The sequence below is a fragment of the Geosmithia morbida genome (assembly GCF_012550715.1).
Source record: "Geosmithia morbida isolate 1262 chromosome Unknown scaffold_12, whole genome shotgun sequence".
In the NCBI taxonomy this organism is placed as follows: Eukaryota; Fungi; Ascomycota; class Sordariomycetes; order Hypocreales; family Bionectriaceae; genus Geosmithia; species Geosmithia morbida.
Window position 1 is genome coordinate 454,024 of NW_023336199.1, and position 20,642 is coordinate 474,665.

General features: G+C 55.6%; 6 protein-coding genes across 6 annotated transcripts; 2 read left to right on the forward strand and 4 right to left on the reverse strand.

The window, feature by feature from the left end:
- Positions 1-918: 918 nt before the first annotated feature.
- GMORB2_2207 (GAL4) lies at positions 919-3,483 on the reverse strand (the record flags this gene model as incomplete). Its single annotated transcript, XM_035464187.1, has 6 exons — positions 919-1,230; positions 1,447-1,769; positions 1,904-2,155; positions 2,196-2,409; positions 2,552-3,281; positions 3,386-3,483. The coding sequence occupies 6 exons, from the start codon at positions 3,481-3,483 to the stop codon at positions 919-921; spliced, it is 1,929 nt and encodes a 642-aa protein (XP_035319897.1).
- A 686-nt stretch (positions 3,484-4,169) lies between these two features.
- Positions 4,170-6,077, reverse strand: GMORB2_2208 (5-aminolevulinate synthase; the record flags this gene model as incomplete). The annotated part of the gene is made up of 1 exon (XM_035464188.1): positions 4,170-6,077. The coding sequence occupies one exon, from the start codon at positions 6,075-6,077 to the stop codon at positions 4,170-4,172; it is 1,908 nt and encodes a 635-aa protein (XP_035319898.1).
- Positions 6,078-7,409: 1,332 nt separating this feature from the next.
- On the reverse strand, positions 7,410-13,027 carry GMORB2_2209 (Superfamily II DNA or RNA helicase, SNF2 family; the record flags this gene model as incomplete). Its single annotated transcript, XM_035464189.1, has 6 exons — positions 7,410-7,729; positions 8,135-8,555; positions 8,624-9,533; positions 9,606-10,984; positions 11,063-12,141; positions 12,292-13,027. 6 exons carry the CDS (start codon positions 13,025-13,027, stop codon positions 7,410-7,412), a joined length of 4,845 nt encoding a protein of 1,614 aa, XP_035319899.1.
- A 1,394-nt stretch (positions 13,028-14,421) lies between these two features.
- Positions 14,422-16,182, forward strand: GMORB2_2210 (glutathione synthase; the record flags this gene model as incomplete). Its single annotated transcript, XM_035464190.1, has 3 exons — positions 14,422-14,723; positions 14,791-14,866; positions 15,148-16,182. The coding sequence occupies 3 exons, from the start codon at positions 14,422-14,424 to the stop codon at positions 16,180-16,182; spliced, it is 1,413 nt and encodes a 470-aa protein (XP_035319900.1).
- Positions 16,183-16,435: 253 nt separating this feature from the next.
- GMORB2_2211 (single-stranded DNA-binding protein) lies at positions 16,436-17,007 on the reverse strand (the record flags this gene model as incomplete). Its single annotated transcript, XM_035464191.1, has 3 exons — positions 16,436-16,482; positions 16,559-16,647; positions 16,730-17,007. 3 exons carry the CDS (start codon positions 17,005-17,007, stop codon positions 16,436-16,438), a joined length of 414 nt encoding a protein of 137 aa, XP_035319901.1.
- A 1,822-nt stretch (positions 17,008-18,829) lies between these two features.
- GMORB2_2212 (pheromone a factor receptor) lies at positions 18,830-20,380 on the forward strand (the record flags this gene model as incomplete). The annotated part of the gene is made up of 3 exons (XM_035464192.1): positions 18,830-19,396; positions 19,638-20,140; positions 20,371-20,380. The coding sequence occupies 3 exons, from the start codon at positions 18,830-18,832 to the stop codon at positions 20,378-20,380; spliced, it is 1,080 nt and encodes a 359-aa protein (XP_035319902.1).
- Positions 20,381-20,642: the final 262 nt, after the last annotated feature.

Here is a 20,642-nt window from a genome sequence, read left to right on the forward strand (position 1 = left end):
CAAGAAAGCCAATCAATACCCCCTCCCCGGGGCACCGGTGCATCCTGTTCCGGAAAGAGAAGAGGCAGAGAAGAAAAGTCCTAGCCAAGAGCCCCACGAAGCGAATTCACTACCCACGTTGTGCCCCATCCCGAGGCTGTCTGGGCCTATGGCCGCTCACGCAGTAGTAATCCGTCTAGAAAGCCCCAAGTTCTCGGAGTCTCATGTAAAAGGGACGAAGGTGCGGAGAGCGGGCGGGCGGCTGTTGCGGCTGTTGCGGAACCGCAGACGGGAACCGCTCTCTCCACCGCACAGGAACGATAAGAAGAATTGTCTCTGCGAATATCACTTTGGATCTACGAGTTCGGATCCGCACCCGTGTTTTTTTTCATTCCCCCGTCTTGCGGGGTGGCGGCTGGAGAAACAGGAATCTGTCCCTGACCTGGTCACTATATATTTGTGATAGGGTTTCCATCTGGGAAGGCAGAGGAACAGAACCGGACACGCGCCCCGGGCTATAGCCGGCGCGGCTCCGAGGTGAGCATGTGCGGGGGACGGGGAGTATGAGAAACATTACGTCGTACCAAAAGGAGCGATAGGCGGTTTTGCATGCCGGGAAAAGGACTACCCTTCTGGGCCTTTTCGTAATCGTACACGTCGACTAGGGGACAGGAAGGGGGTAGAGGATATATTGGAAGACAGCCAATGACATATCATGTACGGCACTACGAGGGCATTAGTATGTGTTTGCGCTGCAGGAATGATGCGCCGTGACGTTCCTATCTGTGGTACGGTACCTGCATGTTGTTATATTCAAGAAAAAACCCTGGACCGAGCACGTTGCCATTTACACATCACCTTATTCCCGCGTGTCATTACACACTGGGGAGAGAAAAAAGGAAGAGCTATACTGTCGTGGCCTGATGTCCGTATGTGTCGTTAATACTCGTAAAGCAGAAAATCATCGAGATCGCCAGTGCCACTCCAGAAAGCATCGCTGATGTAGTCTCGTAAAACAGTATCATCCACATCAACCATGAAACTGTCACCATCGACACCCCCGGGCGGGACAGGATGAGGGGGCCCAAGGGCTTCCATGGCTGCCAGGCTCGCGGGGGTCTGCCGTTGCTGTTGCTGCTGCTGCTGCTGCTGCTGCTGCTGATCGGGAGGCCAAGACTGGCTCCGGGCCTTACAATCAGCCAATGCCCTGGCCATTTCGGCGCGGACCCGACTTCTCAGAGCGATGCACAGCTTCAGCAAGCCCTCTATAGGATCGGAAGGCTTGTCCGCAAGAGCGCTGCCGCCGCCTTCTTTCTGACGGCATGCGTTGCCGTCACTGTCGCCAGAGCCACTGTCCTGCTGCTTCTCCTTCTGCTGCTGCTGCTGCAGCTGTCGACGCCACGAAAGCAGTGCCGTGGAGGAGGTGCCTCTGCGCCTGGTCTCGGCCAGATCGCCCAGGTGGGACACGACGCTATCCATTATGTTGGAGAAGGTCAGCTCGCGCTCGATGTGCTCCAGGTTCCACCCCGGAAGACGGAGGGTGATGATGCGCATGCCCGTGAGGAGGGCGTAGGCCAGGTCGGAGCTGTGCATGGCCAGGAAGGGCGGGCGTTCGGAGTCATCCCACAGGCGGAGACGGGTGGCGAAGAAGTCCCGTAGGGAGCAGACGCACGACCAGAGGAGGGCGAGGCGGTCGGTCGGGGGCAGGACGGTCTCGTTGCAGAGCCGGTCCGAGGCTGCCCACTCTGTCAGGAGGATCTCGGCGACGGACAGGAGGCTTTGTAAGATGGCTGAGGGCAGTGTCAGAGTTAGCTTGGCTGTTTACATGTCTACGCCTGTGCATACGATATACACCGAGGTAGGTGGATATATATTTTCAGGAGGTAGGTAGGGAGGGGGGTGAGAGCAAGGGACGAAAACGTACGATCCTCCCCGATTTTTGGTGTAAGTGACTGTCTCAGAGCGTTGATCCGGTCCTGGAATGACCGTACGACGATGGTGATGGGAAGCTGCATAGGCTGCTGGGCGCCCGGCCCGTGAGCCAGCGTGAGCGAAATGGACTGGGCTATCAGCTGGGCGCGCACAAGCTTGACGAGGTACTCGTCGGATTCGTGCTGCTTGGCTGCTTCAAGGATGCCGCATGAGTTTTCGAGGAATGACGTGCTCATCAGAACCTCTGTGTTTTTGTTAGTAGTCAGGACTCTACACGCGCGCACGGCATCGATTAGCCCTGTACATTTCAGGATATACGAGAGGAAAGGTGTGTTGGGTCAAGCTCACAATGTATTTAGGTAATATGTCCCAGCATATGCCCTTAGATGATCTAGATTGGCGTTCTGCGCCAGGGCCTGCCCACCCAGTCCGAGACTGAGGCATGTCGATCTCGCCAGGAACAGCATGTTCATCAACACGGGGCTCTTTAGATGAAACCTGTTACCTCATGTCAGTATAAACTGGTGGACGGGCGGTTTTCAAGGGGGGGGGGAGAATGAAAAGAGGATGAAAAAAGCCACTAGAAAAAAAAAGCAAGATGGTATAGAGAGGAGAGAGACACCCACCAGGAAATAAGTACCAACATAGCCTGCAGGAGATCGCAACTCCTCACACACTCAAACATGGCCGCACGCACGACATCACCCAGAAGCTCCCCGCCGAGACTCCTGTGCCGCGTCCCATTCAGGAAGCAAGCTGCCATCATGACGGCCTTGTAGAGGAACGGTCTCTCCCTCTTCATCTCGGCGGCACTCATGTCCCTCGGTATGACGACAAATGGCAGCAGGTGCGCCATGAGGGTGTTGTACTTTTCCAGGAGGAGCTCTGACTCGTCCAGGGTAGGCCACATTGAATCTCGTGATGCTGGCAGCGGTTCTCTCCTTACCGGCGCTGCTACCGCTGCCGACGATGCCGGCGATGCAGCTGACGACGATGCAGCCGCTACTGTTTCCTTGCTAGGCCAGGGCGAGGTCGTCTTCTCCCAGGCGAATATGTGCTGCATGAACGAGCCGGTGAGAAGGTGATGAGTGTGGTGATGGCAGGGGTTGCGGGACGCTGGCGCGGGTGCGGGTGTGGGCGATGTAGATGACGACGACGGCGGCCATGTCACGGAATGTGTACATAGAGATGCGGTGACGCTGGTCTGGTTGTTGCCCTGCTTCTCCCTGGACGGTGCCGCGCCGCCGGGGGCGGTAGCCACGGCCCTCGCCCCCTCGAGAACGCGTAGACGCCTCTCCAGCTGTGAGAGTACAGATTGGCGGGTGGGATTCCGTCGTCGCGGCGGTACCGGTGCCCGCGGGATACACTCCCTGCATAGACGGTGGCATCTAATCACGAATCAGCTCATTTTGCACCGCACAAAGCATCCGACACGACACAGTTTCGGGCGATGCAGTTACCGTGCAGTTCTTACCTCTCACATTTCCCTTGCGCCTCTGGTCCCGGTATACACCTGGACTTTGCCTTGGCGCAAGCCACGCAGGCCAGCGTTCGCTTCATATTGCCCGTCATGGCAGTCCGGTCAAGGCAGCACTTGTATCTGTCGATTGGATCTCCGTAACATACAAACTGACGACGACATTGGGAAACAAGTGGACATTGCAATCGAGAATCTGGAACATGTGAACAGAAAGAAATAATGAATCCCGCATATGATCGTCGTCTTAATCTATGGTACGAGTCCAACCAAGTGAGGTGGACCGGAGCGGAGGGCTAAAATTGGTCCGTCTCTCCGTCGGCCTCGTGACGGTTTGGCGTGTAATCCGGAAATACATAATCCGGTCCGCCGGTTCAAGTTTTTTCCGAGTTGCTTGTCTTTACTAAGACCTAGTAGTACTGGAAGTATTATCAGCAACATCACAAAGGGCAATATGGCAAGGAACGAATGTTTCTTTGTAAAGTCCTGTAGAGTAAGACTCCTCAAACGAGAATTTGTCATTTGTTTGCTTCCGAATATTCCTCTTTGCCAAGGACTCTGAAACGAACGGCGCGCGATGAACGTATCCAAGCAATCGTCAGTCGTATACTCTACAGTGGCAAAGGCGGAAAATGGAAAAAAAAAATATAGAGTGGTAAATAGGTATGGTAGAATGTAAAAGAAAGGTGGGAAAGGTATTCTTTTCATTGGAAAAGCATCTGTTCTTTGACCTTCCCATCACCGAGGGCAGAAGAGCAAGATCCGACGAGACAGATCCAATCTATGCGGTAGCCGTGGCGATGCGGCCGGCGGCGCCCTCGCGCTCGAGGAGAGCCTCGGTCAGACGGCGGGGGCTGGCGCCCTGGCCGGCAGAGACGCTAATCTCCTGGGCGGCCTTCTCGATGCCGAGCTGGACGTTGGTCCAGAGGGGCTGGACCTCGGGGGCGCCGGCCTCGCCGACACCGATGAAGCCACCCTCGGCGGCCCAGTCAGAGGTGCGCTTGATGCCGAGGCGGGTCCAGATCTCGTCGACGGCGCGGACGAGCTCGTCGCGGTGCTCCCTGGTGTGGCCGGGGGTGGGGGTGATGCGGAGGCGCTCCTGGCCGACGGGGACGGTGGGAAAGTTGATGGACTGGACGTAGATGCGGTAGTCGTTGAGGAGCATATCCGAGGCCTGCTTGGCCAGTTCGGCGTTGCCGACCAGGATGGGGATGATGTGGGAGGGGTTGGGGATGACGGGGATGTCGCGCTCCTCGAGCTCCTCCTTGACGGCGCGCGTGTGGAGCTGCTGCAGGCGGCGGTCTCCGTCGTACCCCATCTGGTACTCGATGGACTCGTTGGCGCCGGCCATGGTGGCGGGGGGCAGGGTAGTGGTGAAGATGAAGCCGGGGGCGAGCGAGCGGATCATGTCGACGAACTTGGCGCTGCCGGCAATGTACCCGCCGACGCAGCCGTAGGCCTTGCCCAGGGTGCCCGTGATGATGTCGATGCGGTCCATGACGGTGCCCTCGGGCCTGCCCTGCTTGTGGGCCTCCCAGTCAAGGTGCTCGGCCACGCCGGCGCCGTGGGGTCCGTACATGCCGACGGCGTGGACCTCATCGAGGAAGGTGATGGCACCGTACTTGTCGGCCAGGTCGCAGATCTCCTCGATGGGGCCGACGGAGCCGCACATGCTGTAGACGGACTCGAAGGCGATGATCTTGGGCACGTGCAGCGGCAGCGACGCCAGCTTGGCCTCGAGGTCGGCGACGTCGTTGTGCTTGAAGACCATCTTCTTGGCGCCCGAGTGGCGGATGCCCTGGATCATGGAGGCGTGGTTGAGGCTGTCGGACAGGTAGACGGCGTCGGGCAGCTTGCCCCCCAGCGTGGCCATGGTGGTGTCGTTGGCGACGTAGCACGAGCTGAAGACGAGGGCGGCCTCCTTGGCGTGCAGCCTGGCCAGGGTGGCCTCGAGCTTGACGGCGTGCTGGTTGTGGCCCGAGATGTTCCTGGTGCCGCCGGCGCCGGCGCCGTACTCGTCGAGCGTCTCGTGCATCCTGTCGAGGACGCGCGAGTTGCGGCCCATGCCCAGGTAGTCGTTGGCGCACCAGACGGTGACGCAGTCGTCCTTGGTAGCCATGTGGGCGCGGGGGAAGCTCTTGGCCAGACGGTTGATGTTGTTGAAGTACCGGTACGACCTGTCCTTGTGCTTCTTGTCCAGCTCGCCCTTGTAGAAGGCCTCGTAGTCGAACTTGGCGGCCGACCGGCAGCCGTCGGCCGAGGTGAGGGGCGAGGAGGCACCTGTAGCGGCGGGCGGGGAGTGGTTGCGGTCGATGACGGGCGAGTCGACGGCCCTGGCTCCGTGCTTGCTGCTCGTGTGCATCCTGGCGGCCCGTACCCCGGCGGCCCTGAGGCGAGAGGTCGAGGCCGAGGCCGAGGCCGGCGAGGTCGACGACATGGCGCGCAGCCCGGCGGCCGCCCCGTGCTTGGACACCTGGACGGCCATGGCCCTCCCCATGACGGGGCAGCGGTTGGCCAGTACCTGCAGGTTCGACATCCTCCCCCCGCAGGGCGACGAGCCGGCAGCCGGAGCAGCGGGAGCGGTGACGGCCTTGGGGCGCGACGAGGTCGAGAGGGCCCTCAGAGTGGCGGGCGAGGCCGTCTTGAGGAAGGGGCACATGGCCTTGGATTGGCGAATGACTTGTTCCATGGTCAGCCCAGGTCAAGTTGAAGGTGTATTCTCTTCTTTTCTTTTTGTCCTATCTTGGGTGTGCAATTGGTGATGATGATGAGGATTGAAGCAGCGTTGGTACGAGAAGAAAAAAAAAAGAGAGAGAGAGAGAGAGAGGAAGAAGGAGGAATAATATTTCTTTCTACTAAAGATGACCGGTTCTCGAACACACCGTCCCATTTTTTTCTTCGCCCTCTGGGGCAATGGGGACACCCTTTCCAGGCCCTTGATGGGCTCTCTCTCTCTCTCTCTCCGACTTCCGATGAGACTCTCCACCCCTCCAATGGTTCCAAGGGCCCCCTCCCCCTCCCCCTCCCTCCACTATTATCTACAGGGCCCTCCTCACTCTACTTGTACTGGTGTCTGTCTCCTGCGGAAAAAAATGGAAGGTGGAGAGAGAAAGTACATGACTGAATGTATCATTACTGTCTGTACTCCCGTATTAATATCCGTAGAAAAGAGAGGGAAAAAAAAAAGTAAAGGGACAAAAAAAGAATACGTACCTCCTTTTTCCTGACATTCGGCCGTTCCTTTATTGGTCCATCTTTCCTCAACACCGCCAATTTGGAATCCGATCTTCGAGGCCTCGGGCATGCGCCAATCCGCTCTAACCGTTTTATCCACCAATTTCTTGCTTTTAAATCGACTCAGCCCTCATGTTGATGTTACTTGTCATTGTTATTGCAGACTTTTGTTTGAAGATATCTCTCAGCTCCCATGACTAGAACTGTTTCTTCTCACTACTTCTTCTGTTACTTACCCTATACTACCCCTCCTCTCTCTTTCTCTCACTTACGGATACATCTTCGACAGCTACCATCACTGCTGGTGCTCCGTCATTAACCGTCCATCAATCGTACGACTTCTCCTGATTAATTCTACGGTAAGAATCAATCCTTCTTACGGGGATGAGGCTAGAATGTGTGAAAACTTGACTCTTTCGAGTAATACTAGGCCATGTAATGACAATTCCACATCACCTTTCCACATGATACATTCAATTACTCTCAATAAAAGAGGGCTATACTATCAAGATAAGACGTAGAAGAAGAAAGATTCAGAGAAATGACTCCCCAACCCGACTTGTCCATACATCTCTCATGCCCCCCCCCTTCAACGCCTAGCCAACTTTGAAAAAAAAAAGAAAAAAGCAAAACATGGGAACTCCTCGCTGATCTTGGATCCCCTTACCGTTTCGTCATAGTGCCCAAGTGGTGATATGCAATGATACAAGAGAAATTTTAAGGCCTTGAGTAACTTCTCGCACCCCCCTCCCCTCCCCCCCTCTCTCTCTCTTTTACTCGCTCACGCTCAGGCCCTCTTCTCGGGCTCATATACGGTCAGAAACAGCCGCAGACTGAATTGCGGCCCACTCATCGGCGGATCTGTCAGCTGCTTCGTGAAGTCGTCCTTGCTAAGACCATCGAGCACCTTGGCACGCAGCCGGAGCTGATCGCCAGGAGCAGTAGCCAGGAGCGGCGGCGAGAGGAGGCCGGAGAAGACGGCAAGGGCGAATCGGTCTCTGGTCATCATCTCGTTCAGGGTGCGCCACTGCTGATCGTCGGGGAGGAAACCCTCTGCCATTGCCTTGCGGACCTTGTCCACCTCCCACATCACCGACGTCACCATTCCTGCCGGGTCCCGTCCTTGTAGCTCCGGCGCGCCCTTCAACCTCGATGCTGCTTCCTGTGCTGTCTTCTTGAAGTATAGCCGGCTGGCGTTTGACGGCTGGTTGAATATCGGCCTCCCGCCTTCTCCTCCGCCCCCTGCTGCTGTTGATGCTGCTGCTGCTGCTGCTGCACTGCCATTGCCGCTGTCACCTCCCTGTGAGCTGCTGTGCCCACCTCCATCCCGTTGATGCTGTCCGAAGAAGGTGTTGGCTCCCGCGACGGGTAATGGAGGCGCCGGGACCCGGCCAGAAGTCTGCTTAGTCACCTCTTAGAAAGGATGGTTCTGGTTTTTCTTCTTCTTTTGGATTTGTTTTGTTACGTGCAGTTGCAAATTTATTGCGCTTGGTTGGGTGATGGGGTTCGTACCGGAGTCGGAGCGACCGATTCGTGAACCGGTGCCCTGCTGTCCTGTTGATACCTGGAATTCACAGCGTTGGGGTTCTCTGTCTGGGTGCTCGGCGGTCGCGGCGGCAGCGCCGTCGTCGTCGTCATCGTCGTCGTCGTCGCCGTCGTCGTCGTAAGATGAATGGGGGAGCCCTTGGTACCTGCCGTGGATGCGGAATCTGTTGTCGGGATCGCCATCGGCGCCGGCTTCGGCAGCAGCGCAGATGCCACCTCTGGTATCACCGCAGGCCTGGGTGTCGGGTTGGTCGACGGCATCGGGCTGGCCGACGACAGCGGCTTCGGTGTCGGGCCCGCCGTTGTCGTCTGTGTAGGCCGAAATGGGGCTAACCATGCTGTTGCCGCCGCTGGCCTCGTCATTGGTGGCGGCGGCGGCCGCTCGTAGCTTGCACGCGTCCCCGTCATCCTCTCGTACTCTGCGGGATTCTCCCACCTGAGCTTGTTGAGGCGTACCAGGTCCTGTGCTTCGCGCTGCTCCTGAGCCGTCAGGTTGGTGTCCTCGTCCTCCTCCTCGAACGTGTCGGTCGAGACGATCTTGGTGATGCGCGAGCCGCCGGGTGGGTGCTGGATCAGGCTGTCGAGGATGCGGTCCTTGCCCACAAAGATGCTCAGGTCCTCTTGGCGGACATCTTTGATGGGCCCCAGGAGGCTGGCGTGCCTCTGACCCCACGCAATCGGGTTCTTCTTGTCGACGACACGCGAGGCCAGCTGCGTCTTGAATACAGACTTGCTCTGCATCGCCTCCTCGAACGTGCCCGCCACGACGAGATGGTAGACGAAGACGGTCTTCCTCTGCCCTATACGGTACGCGCGCCCGACAGCCTGCTGCTCGTCCACCGGGTTCCACTTCGAGTCGAAGATGACGATGCGGTTGGCCCCCTGGATATTGAGGCCTACACCGCCCGCCGTCGTTGATATCAGGTAGACCTCCTGGCTACCGGCGTTGAAGTCTCGAATCCTCTCCTGTCTCTGGTCTATCTTTGTACTGCCGTCCAGACGACACACAGCTCGCTTCTGGAGCTTCAAGAGGTTCTCGAGGTAATTCAGCGTGTTGCGGGAATGCGTAAACACGAGGACCTTGTCGCCCGCAGCACGAGCCTGGTCTAGAATGAGAAGCATGTACTGCACTTTGTGAGACAGCAGCGGATCAATGTTATCGGTGCGCTTAGTCTCCCGCAGGGCTGCCGAGATGATGCTGTGTGGGAACGAGGGGTGGTTGTCCGGCGAGGCCTTGACCTCCAGCAACTTCTCGTGGAAGCACCGAGGGTGGTTGCAGATCAAGCCCAGATTATTGACGGTGCTGAAGATCTTGGCCTGATCCGTCTTACCCCCAGCGCGCGCAAGTTCATCGTCAGGGGTTGGCCTAGCGATCCCACCAAGATACAGTTGGTACAAGGTGCGCTGCATAGATGTCGGTGGCAGGGTTACCACAAACTCGGCCTTGGGGGGCAGGTCGTGGGCCAGGCACGACTTGATGGTGGCCCTGTCAACTTTTGCGGCGACTGTCGCCTTCAAGACTTGGAGCACCTTCAGAGCTCTTCGTCTGTCTGATATGGGACTGTCGCGGTCCAGCCCAGCTTGAATATCTCGGACGTAGACTTCCCGAAACTCCGACAACGGACCCAGGAAGTTGGGTGAAACCCAGTCAATCATTGAATAGTACTCTTCGACATTGTTCGCGAGTGGTGATCCGGTAAGCGCGATGCGTCTTGTTGTCTTGAACCTGGAGCACATGCTGTTCAACTTGGTCTCGCGATTCTTTAGCCTATGTGCTTCGTCAGCAACGACCATGCTCGGCCTGTTGAGTAAAATATTCTCCGCCTCCTCATCCTGTGCGACGTTCAAGAGCATGTTGTATCCGATGACAAGTACACCGCCAACCTCCGCCCATCGCCTGACTATAGCAAGGCGCTGCGGGACCTCGGTCACTGCATCCAGGTGAGTAAGGGGGCCCAGGGACCCGGACGGTGCCCATTTCAGCAATTCGTCCATCCAGTTGTCCACAAGCCCAGAGGGACAGAGCACGATTGTCTGCGACGTCCGAAGATCTTTGGGGATCTGAGATGCCACCGAAGGGTCCGACGACTTGGCAGCATCGGCAACGGCGACGAGAAATGTGATGACTTGCATCGTCTTTCCGAGGCCCATGGTGTGTGCCAGGAGGCAGCCGTGGCGGTGCTTAGTGTCGAGTATGATTTGGTTCCACAGGAACCGGACCCCTTTGACCTGGTGGTCCTTGATTGACTTGCTGGTATTGTCATTGACGTAGATCAAGGACTGGCCCTCCTCCTTAGTGTCGTTGATGATCAACCGCGACTTGTCCTGGGATACGAGACCTGAGTCTGCCAGTGTAGCTTGCAGCCTCTTACGGCGGGCTTCCTGTTCCTCGGCACGTTTCTTCTCGTGCTCTCGCAGGTCGACAGCGTCCTTGTTCCGGATTATTTCCCTTGCAGCCGCCTGGCGAGAGGGAGTGGATTCCAAGCCAGCGCCTTGCTCGTCGCCGTCATCTGGTAGATCCACATCAGATATATCGTGGTCGCGATAGATCTGGCTCTCATGGGGGAAGATCGGCTCGCTTGCTTTTATGAAGGCACAAAATGGGTCAAACCAGATATTCCGGCTAGTTCGGATCTTTTTGGCATTCCGGCTGCTCAACGAGATCATCCGCTTCTGTCCTTGGGCCTTACACTTGACAAAGCTGAGAAAAATGCGGCATATGTCGCTTTTCAGCATTTCCTGATCTGACCCCTCTAGCTGAGCTGCATTGGTGGGGGGATCTGAAATGAAGGGGATGACGAAGTCGTCCCACACTTCCTGAGTTGAGAAATCGTTGAGCGTTTTCAGAATCCAAGACCGGCGGAAGAACTGAATCCTGCCTAGGATATAAATTACCAGCCTCCACCTATCGTTTTGCGAATTCCAGAAACCTCTGTCGACGGCGCATATTGCCTCCAAGGTGCCCAAGCTCTCAAGGGAAGGTGGCTCTCCAGGTGCGGAATTCTTGTCCTTATCAGCCTTCTTTTTCCCGGCCTCGAGCTTCTCGAGATCCTCGGGCTTGGGGGACTGGGGCTTTCCCGGTGAGGTGAGATCAATCACTATCCTATCGCTGATATCGTCATGCCTCTCGCTCCTGCCACCGGGCCGAGTGGCCCCGACCTGGGGATGTCGCTGCTTCTCAGCCTTGATCGGGGTGGCCGGGGATGTCTGTTCGATTCCTTCCATCTCATCCACGTGATCCCCCCCTGCGGACCTCTCTTCTTCTGGAGCCCCGTCATCAGGTAGTCTCTGCTCAGACGGGAGCATCTCTTTGGCCGCTTCCTCTGCGGAGACCTTCGCAACGGAAATGCATCCCCCGGTGCTCTTCACCCTGGGGGCGCATTCCACAGGAAGCGCATCGTCTTGATCAGAGACAATGAAGTCATCCAGGTCATCTTCATAGTCGCTGCTTGTCAAGAGCTCGGGATCGTTTGTACTAGGTTTGGGTTCCTTCGGCTTCCGGGGAGCCGGAGGCGGTTTGGGAGGCTGAACTCTCGATTCCAAAGTGTCGGCCAGCCAGAGTGCATGGAGTTTTTCTTTCAAGCTGGGCTCAAGGATTTGAGCCTGGAACTGGACCTCGTCCCCAACCTGCCATTTCATGCCTAATATTTCAGCAGACAAGGCCTGGATGCGGTTGTGAAAATACTTGGCCTGCGACCGCGCATGCAAAGCTTCCTCAGCTTTTGACCCACGGCGAGCAGCAGATGTCCACAGCTTGTATGCTAGTCGCTCGCGTTGGGCAAGCTTTGTGTCCTTCCATTGGGCTGTCATTCGCTCGACTTCACTGTCCAGAATCTCCCTGACTCGTTCTCTGGTCAGATAGTCCATCAGCCTCTCGTTCTCCTCGTTTCCCATACGCTCCTCTTCCATCTCCCTCAGAGTTTCTTCGTCCAGCTCAGAGGGCAGATCAGACATTTCGAAGATCTCTTCGTCTCCTTCAGACGATGTTGATGACATGACGTCCTCTCCATTCCGTAGACGAGCCTCCTTTTTGCTGTTATGGAATAAAAATCGCTTCATTACACGGTGGACGGCGATGCGTCGACCAGGAGGGAGGCGCAATGGTAACAGGGTCGCAAAGTCACCGTTTGCGTAGCTCTGAAACCGAGTGCTTATCTTACCCTGAGTCGACTTGATGAAGTCAGATGAGATACTACCAGTGCCGATATATGCCCATTCCGGCTGACGCTCCCAGGGAAGTCCCAAGGTCTGAGGCTTCTGGCTCAGATTGATAGGTTGCATTCGTCTCCGTTTCAGAGGCGGCTCATCCTCGGTTGGTACCAGTGCCTGTGTATCATAGGCCTCATTAGATGATTTCCCAGCAGGCATGTGCTTGCGCTCGGGGCCTTGGGCGGGTTGTTTGCGAGCAGTGACTTCACCGTCCGTACGTGACTCGGCTGGAGATTTCTCAGAGGGTGGGTGCTCTGTTGCGACTTGGTGGTCCGGGGTCCCCGCATGATGCTCGCTGGTTGGCTTCGCCGCCGGTTCATCCGCAACGAGCTCGTCATCCTCAAGGGCAAACAAAGTCTTCTTGCGGAAGGCAGAAAGCCACTGTCGATACTGCTTGCTCTCGTCGCACAGGTCAACGAGCTTCTGAGTAAGTGAGACTTTGTGACGGGCCAGGCGGATGCCGAGGCACTCCATAAGTTCTTGACGTGAACATGTCTCCGCGAAAGTGAGGAGCGTCTTGCCGTCGAATTCCTCTTCCCTCAGCTTAGCAGCCAGGGACACAGGATCCTTGGTCCACGAACTGGGAGCCACACAGAGGGCATCGACGACGGCATCGACGTCCCATAAGAAAGGATCCTGCTGTGGCGCCATAAGCCCTTGTACAACAGCCAAGAGCGTCCGTGGTCAGCTATGATAAAGGGTGTTAGTGTGAATGAGTTGCATGTCGACCCGAAGATCCAGAAACGCAACGCACCTCATAACGACGCCGCAGAACGCCCTTTGGATGCTTCTCGATAGAGCTCCGATCCGAAATTATCCAAGCGTGCGAGATAAAAGATGCTGGCAAGACGCACCGCAAGGTTTCGCGTGTGGTTTATCCTGATGAAGTGAGATGACGCGTGATGGGGGATCCGCCGTGTAGCCGTGCAAATATCAGTCGAAAGGTTTTCAGAAGAAGATGGTGATATTAATAGGCCACAGCACGTCCTTACAGTGGATAATATAATATTTAATAGTGGTAAGGAGCCCAGCGGGCGTGACAGCTGGCGACAGGTGCGAACGCCTGCTAGGAAGAAGAGAGAATAAAAGTAAACCTAGCAAAGAAGGCAGAAAATAGTGCGATCAGATGGATAATGAAATAAGTGAAGGAACTCGTCTTCTCTCTTCGTCCTGTTTGTTTGCTTTTTCCAAGTGTAGGGAGATTGCGCCTATGATCAACTAATAGGATGATGCATCTATAGCAGGTGCTGCAGATGTCGGTTGGGCCTACAGTCAGCCCGGCGTTAGCAGCAGCCCACCATTGGAGCTTCATGGGTAATTACTACGCTCATTATGCAGTTGGCCCGTTTAGGGGAGGATTGACTTTGGAACAAAGTGATATTGCTTTTTCTTTGCTTTAACTAGGTATGTTGCTCGGAGTAAAGACCAACGGCATCTGCACATGCGAGAACGCAACCCACGAGAAGGCTGACTCGGAAACTCATATGAACTCGCTAAGGGCTTTCCGAGAGGGCGAAACGCTCACAAGCTTTCACATGGGCGGCAACAGATGGTTCATCAGTCTCTAAAGAGATGGGGCCAAGGCTAAGTCATTATTGGGGAAGGATCGAGTCAGTGATGCACAGTCATATCTTGTCCCTCCTTGATTCGGATAGAGAGAGAGACCGGGAGAGAATGACGGGAGATGGTGGAATGACGAATGCTCTTTCCATGTTGAAACCAGGAACCCTGGTGGTCTGTCGCCATCGTGCTGGTAATAATAATACACACAAATGCCCCGCCTCCAGATCAAAAGACTTGGACAAACACCAAGACCCGCTTCCTCCGATTTGAACAAACTCCATTAATAAGCACTGCGACTACGGACTTTCCATTTTGCAACCTTGGAATCTGTCGTTCCCATACTTCAAGTATATACAGTATATACAAGAGACGAACTTGCTAAACTAGAAGTTCCTATTCCAACGGCTCGAGTGGTGGACGGGAAAGTCCAACGCAACAGTAGCAGCAGCAGCAGCAATTGTCACACAATCGCGGGGTACAAAATGGCCTCACTCGCTCAAGGGGAATATCCGCCCCAGCTAAAGGGTGAGGAGCAGCGGCATCTCATAGACACTGTCAAGGACTGGACAATCGGCAACGGTCTAGCCGTTCGGCCCCCCCCCGCCGTCATCCCCAGCGAGGTCGATCCCAACGGTGTCTCTGCCGTCAGTGCGCCCGTCACTCTCTTCCCCAGCCCGTTCCCCCGCGTGTGCTTCGAGCAGGGTGTTCTGGCGCAGAAGTCTTACAATGAGCTCTACTCCGCCGTCAGTCGTGACGAGAAGTTTCTCGAGGAAATGGTCAAGGAGTAAGCCGGCCACACTGCCAGCTTCGATCAACGCACATGCACTGCTGACCTTTATTACCAAACGCAGAGTAGCCGGTGGCGATGAGTTTATCGGTAACCTCTGGAAGATCCACCTCAAGGTCAAGGAGGAGGGATACACGCAGGTAAGCCACAAGATGGAGGCATCCAACTAACGTACGATACAACGTGATCCGGACGCTCGGCTGACCCCTGCTCCCAGCCCTTATCCCTGGGTCTGTTCCGTTCCGACTACATGGTCCACCAGGACTCTACGACTACCCCGCCATCCCTCCAGGCCAAGCAGGTTGAGTTCAACACGATAGCTGCGTCGTTCGGAGGACTCTCGTATCATACGTCTCTGCTTCACAAGTAAGATTCTCTTGTGTTACGATGTCCTTCTTTCCACCCTCGGCTAACGCCATAGTCCAGGTACCTGGCCGACACGGAATACCCGCTACTGCAAAACTGGGTATCCGACGTGCAGCAGGACCTGCCTGAAAACACGACGACAAAGGGCTTGGCGCAGGGTATAGAGACGGCATTCCGCGCATATGGCGAGTCAGAGCTGGGCCATGCCAAGTGCGTCGTCTTCCTAACGCAGACGGGGGAACGCAACATCTTTGATCAGCGCCACCTCGAGTACCAGGTGGCCAAGGCTCGACCGTCATTCCCCGTCTTCAGGCTCCCGCATGCTGACCTGCTGGAGCACACGTCCCTCGCCGATTCTCCCAAGCGCCAGCTCCTATACCGGCTGCCGCGGGACCCGTCCAAGGTGTACGAGGTGGCAGTCGTGTACCTCCGGTCCGGCTACGACCCGTCCGACTACCCGGACCAGGCGGCCTGGGACGCACGGTACCAGCTGGAGCGATCGGGCGCCATCAAGTGCCCCACAGTCCTGACGCAACTGTCGGGTACTAAGAAGGTGCAGCAGGTCCTGGCCACTCCGCGAGAGGTATCGTCCTCGTCGGTGTCGATCCTGTCCAAGTTCATCAAGGACGACACGCCCGCTGCTGCAGAGCTGTACAAGACCTTCACAAACATCTACCCGATGGACACGTCCGTGGCTGGGCTGGAGGCGCGCAAAAAGGCTCTCGACCCAGAGCTAGCCAAGGCCTACGTACTCAAGCCGCAGCGTGAGGGAGGCGGCAACAACATCTACCGCGCCGCCATCCCTGAATATCTCAAGACGGTTCCCGAGGAGCACTGGGGCTCGTACATTCTCATGGAGCTCATCACGCCGCCACCCGTGTCAAACATCATCCTGCGCAACGGCAACGTAGAACAGGGCGGTGTCATCTGCGAGCTGGGAATCTACGGCACCTGTCTCTGGGACCAGGTGACGGGCGACGTCAAGCACAATGAGCAGGCGGGCTACCTCTTACGTACCAAGGGCGACCAGAGTGAGGAAGGCGGCGTGGCTGCAGGGTACGGATGCATGGACAGCTGCGCTTTGATATAAAAGAAAGAAAAAGTTGAGACTATTTCGCATTCCTATATTAGAAGGGGGGTGGGACATTCAACCATTGGTATCAATAAACATGACGATCCCATATTCCTCCTCTCCTCTTTCGTACATTGTAATTGGTACAGGGTTGTTATCAACAAAGGGGAGATAATAATCGGGGTGTGGGCGGAGAGGAGCAGATATTTCCATCATCTGCGCCTCGCAACCTATCTTCGGTATCATCCAGGGGTTATCTCAAACCCAGATCTTACTCCGGGTTGGAAGACGTGGGGCGCTTGAGGACCTCGATGCTTCCTGTATAGCGGTAGGTCGTCAGCGAATTTGCTTCCCAGCCAGCCAAGGACAGTCACGGTAAGAGGAGCCAACGTACGCTGGGTAATGTTCAGAGCGGAGCGGGTGTTGCCCTCGGCATCCTGGTACGAGTTGAGGGCGGCGTCACCCTCGACGTAAATCATGGAGCTGTATCGCATAGTAGTTGGTATCAGCTCCCACAACGTATTTCTGTTTCATTTGGCTCCCTTGATACCAGGATTGAACATACCCCTTGGGCAGGCTGAGCATGAAGTCACGGCGGGGACCCTCGACGAAGGATCCGACGCGAAACCAGCTGGTCTGGCGGTTATCCTTGGGGCCAGAGTTGCTAGCGACGGCGTAACGAACGACCTCGCGGCCGGTGCTAGTCTGGTGCAGCTCGGGGGTGTCTGCTAGGTGGCCGATGATGGAGATCTTAGCGATAGATCGGGGGGAGGTGGTGCTGAAGGAGCGGGCAGCGGAGCCAGCGCCAAAGACGGCGCGGCGGAAGAGCATAGACGAAGACATGTCTGATGTGTTTGGCACGCGCGCGGGGGGGGGGGGGGGAGAAGAAATGGGCCTGGGGATTAGAGAAGAAAAGAGTACCGAAAGGAACGGGAGAAATAGGTGCGTGTGCGGCGTGACGATGATGGTGATGATGAGGGGAAGGATTGGAGAGAAGCCCAGAGAAGGGTGTTCTTCGCGAGGGCAGGGCAGTGCGCGTCGGTGACGCGATTAGATTAGCACTTGAGACCGAAGGGTCGTTGGGGGGTTTACAGCTTCTGATTGGTTAGTTGGGGCGTTGATGGGATGGCGAAGGCCTCAAGAGGAGGAAGATGCATACCGGAAAACATGCTTTTATCCAACATGTATTTAAAGAATAAGCTACCCCTGTATCCATACTCTCACGCTTCCCGTAAACGACAACACATGATGATGGCCCGTAGACGCAAATACATTAGTCTCTGCCTACGTATACGTCCTGGGTCGAAATATGTATGTGTCTAGTTGCTTGCTTTCCTACACAAGGGGAAAGAAATCTATCTACGAAGCTATTTACAATGGAGTGTGTGACAGCAGCTAGGGTTTGCTTAGTCATGCAATCTGTGTGCCACACTCTTCAGCTCAAAGCAACAACAAGGAGCTAGTATGGTCGTCGAAGAAGAACTCCGCGTTAGAAGAGTGTTCAAGTTAGGATGTAGGCTTTTACTCTCATATACATTCCGTAGTACTCACTGGTGTCTGTGCTACCAGTTTGCCGCGCTGTATTCTGTGCAGGTACATCAGTCTCAGTGTAACCACATAGAAGAGGTGTAGCGACGCTCACGATGTTACGTGAAGAGGTTGTAGATCCGATTGCGGCCTCTGGGGTCCTCAATAAGATTGAATAAGTAGCGGAAAAGGAAGTAAACACACACGGAGAGATCTCCCCGACCCAGATACCAGCCAGAGCATATTGTCATGGGGGTTACCTGTATGATTGATGACATCTTGGCCGTGTTAGTCGGCGTCCACTAATATATGTTCCACCTATTCGCAACACCCCCTCATGATGTGATGGTAGATAAGCGGGCCAGCAAGAACAAACATGTCAAGAAGAAAAAGAAAAAGAGGGAATTATGGATCGTATATGAGGTGGTTGATGGGGCAAACCTTGCTTCCCTGCGTGGTCGTCGTTTCTATATATTGCATAGTACGTTGACATTGAAGAAACGGGAAGTACCGCTTCTCAAAGCGGTTGTCAATAGAAGTTGTCAATAGACGGGAACTATTGTATTATATGCACCACCGACGTCTTCAATACAGATTGCCGACTTGTCACCCCTGGCTCACACGAGCGAACCAACTCTCCTCCCCATAACAATACGATTGATCTGTTTCAGGCGAACTCTACACTGCGTGCCTATAGTCTAGTTTCCACATCTCTTCTCTCAGTCTCATCACCTCTCTTGAAGGCCGGCTCGGCGTTTGACGGCTCATGTATGCCACTGGCGCTTATTGACAGCATTGAACCATGGATCGACAATCAGCAATTGGGGGAAGAGGAGCGGGAGACAAAAAAGAGAAGAAGGGAAAAGACTATAGACCAAAGAAGGAAAATATAGCTTGTTCGTCTCTTCACGGGGGCTTTATAAACGTCTTCCATCCCGCACTGACCCTCTCTCCCTTTTCCAATCTGGAGACAGCCTACACATCTTCAAAGCACGGGGCATCATCCGCCACTCTCAGGAAGAAAGCAGGATTGCTGTAATCGGCTTACGCACCCTCTATACCTTTCTTGAAAGTTTCCCATTTAAGAAAGACATACATACCATACGTCCATCATCTTTCTCAACAGTCGTGCGTGGAAATGGACCAGTCGGACGCTCGTGGCGAGAGCCTCATCTTCAAGGTTGCTGTCCCGAGCGTCGACCCCCCCTACACCAATCCCGCGCTGACAGCCAACCTGGTCTTCCGCGTGGCACTGGGCATCATGGCCAACGTGGTGTGTCTCGTGCCTCTCAGGCTCCTCCACCGCGGCGGCGAGCTCGCCGCCGTCGTCTTCATCGTCAACATGGAGCTCAAGAACATCGAGACAGTGGTCTTTGCCCTGATCTGGCGCAACGACGACATGGACAGCTGGTGGGCCGGGTACGGCGTGTGCGACGTGCACCCTTACTTCAACAACTTCGTCATGACTCTCTACGGCACCTGCCTGCTCGCCATAATGCGCAACTTGAGCCGCCAGGTCGGCCTCATGCGCGCCCAGGGACTTACACGTGGCGAGAAGCGCAGGCGCAACCTCGTCCAGGCTCTCATCATGTTCCCGCTGCCCATCCTGCAGGTCGCGCTCACATGGTTCCTCACCGATGGCAGGTATGCCATCGGCACGCTCGTCGGATGCACCTGGATCCCCGGGGCTTCCTGGATCTACCTCGTCTTCATCATCTTGCCACCTATGATTGTCTCTGCATTCACAGTCTTCTATGCCGGTGAGTATTACATCACTCACATACACGCACACGCACACACACACACACACACAGAGAGAGAGAGAGAGAGAAGAGGGAGATATAGAAGGCAAGAAAGGGAAAGGGAAAAAAGGCTAACATTGTTCAACCAAATAATTGTTCAACCCCCCCCCCAAAAAAGTCCTCACATATATCCGTTTCCGCCAGACATCAATTGGCAACGACGCCACCCTCTCCCGCAACAGACTCGTCAACCACCGTGCTCAGCGAGCTCGCCGACGTCTGTACCAGACCATCGTGTCCATCCTAGCGCCCTACTTCCCCATCGTCCTGGCTATCGGCATCATCAACATCATGGACACCGGCACCATGACAGCCTACGACTACCAGGCCATGCACGACCGGCAGATCCCTTTCCCCTGGAGCACTATCCTCTACTTCCCCTCGGCGGCCATCGGCTTCGGCTCCATGAACATTGCGTACATCTCCATCCTGACCTCCATACCCGTCTTCATCTTCTTCGGAATGACAAAGGAGGCCCTCAACAGCTACAGGAGCGTCCTCGTCCGCTGCGGCCTGGGCGTGTGCTTCCCCACCCTGTACAGGGAGTACGATCCCGACCGGTCTCTCCGCTACGCCGGCTTCAGCGGCAACAGCAACAGCAGCAACTCTCATGCCAGCAACTCCCTTTCCACTGTGACACAGCAAAGGTACGGCACACTCACAATCTCACCTCTTCTACACTACCTACTCCCCCCCCCCTTTTGCACACACGCATGCATGATGCTAATGCCGGGATGGCATTGGACGCAGATCCTTCTTCAAACTCAATACCATGTCCGTAACACGAACCCTCGGTTCGCTCAGCTCCGCCTCAGGCGACCATGATCTGGAAACCGACAACAGCCAGAGCTCGCACCGTCTTACCACTCCTCTCCAGGCAAAGATGAACACATCAACAACCCACTTGAACAGCACTTCTCTCTTCCGTACTCGTCTTAACATGGGTCCCATGTGGACTAAGCTTTTAGGAAGCAGTAGCAGGAGCAGTCCTTCCCAGAAGCTACTGCCTGTCTCGGCAACAACAACAATAACAACAACAACAACAACAAAAGCAGCAGCAGCAGCAGCAGAAGAAGAAGAAGAAGCGGCAGCGACAGTACCGGAACCGGAAGTCCGCCACGGAGAGTCAAGTATAGATACGCGCATCTG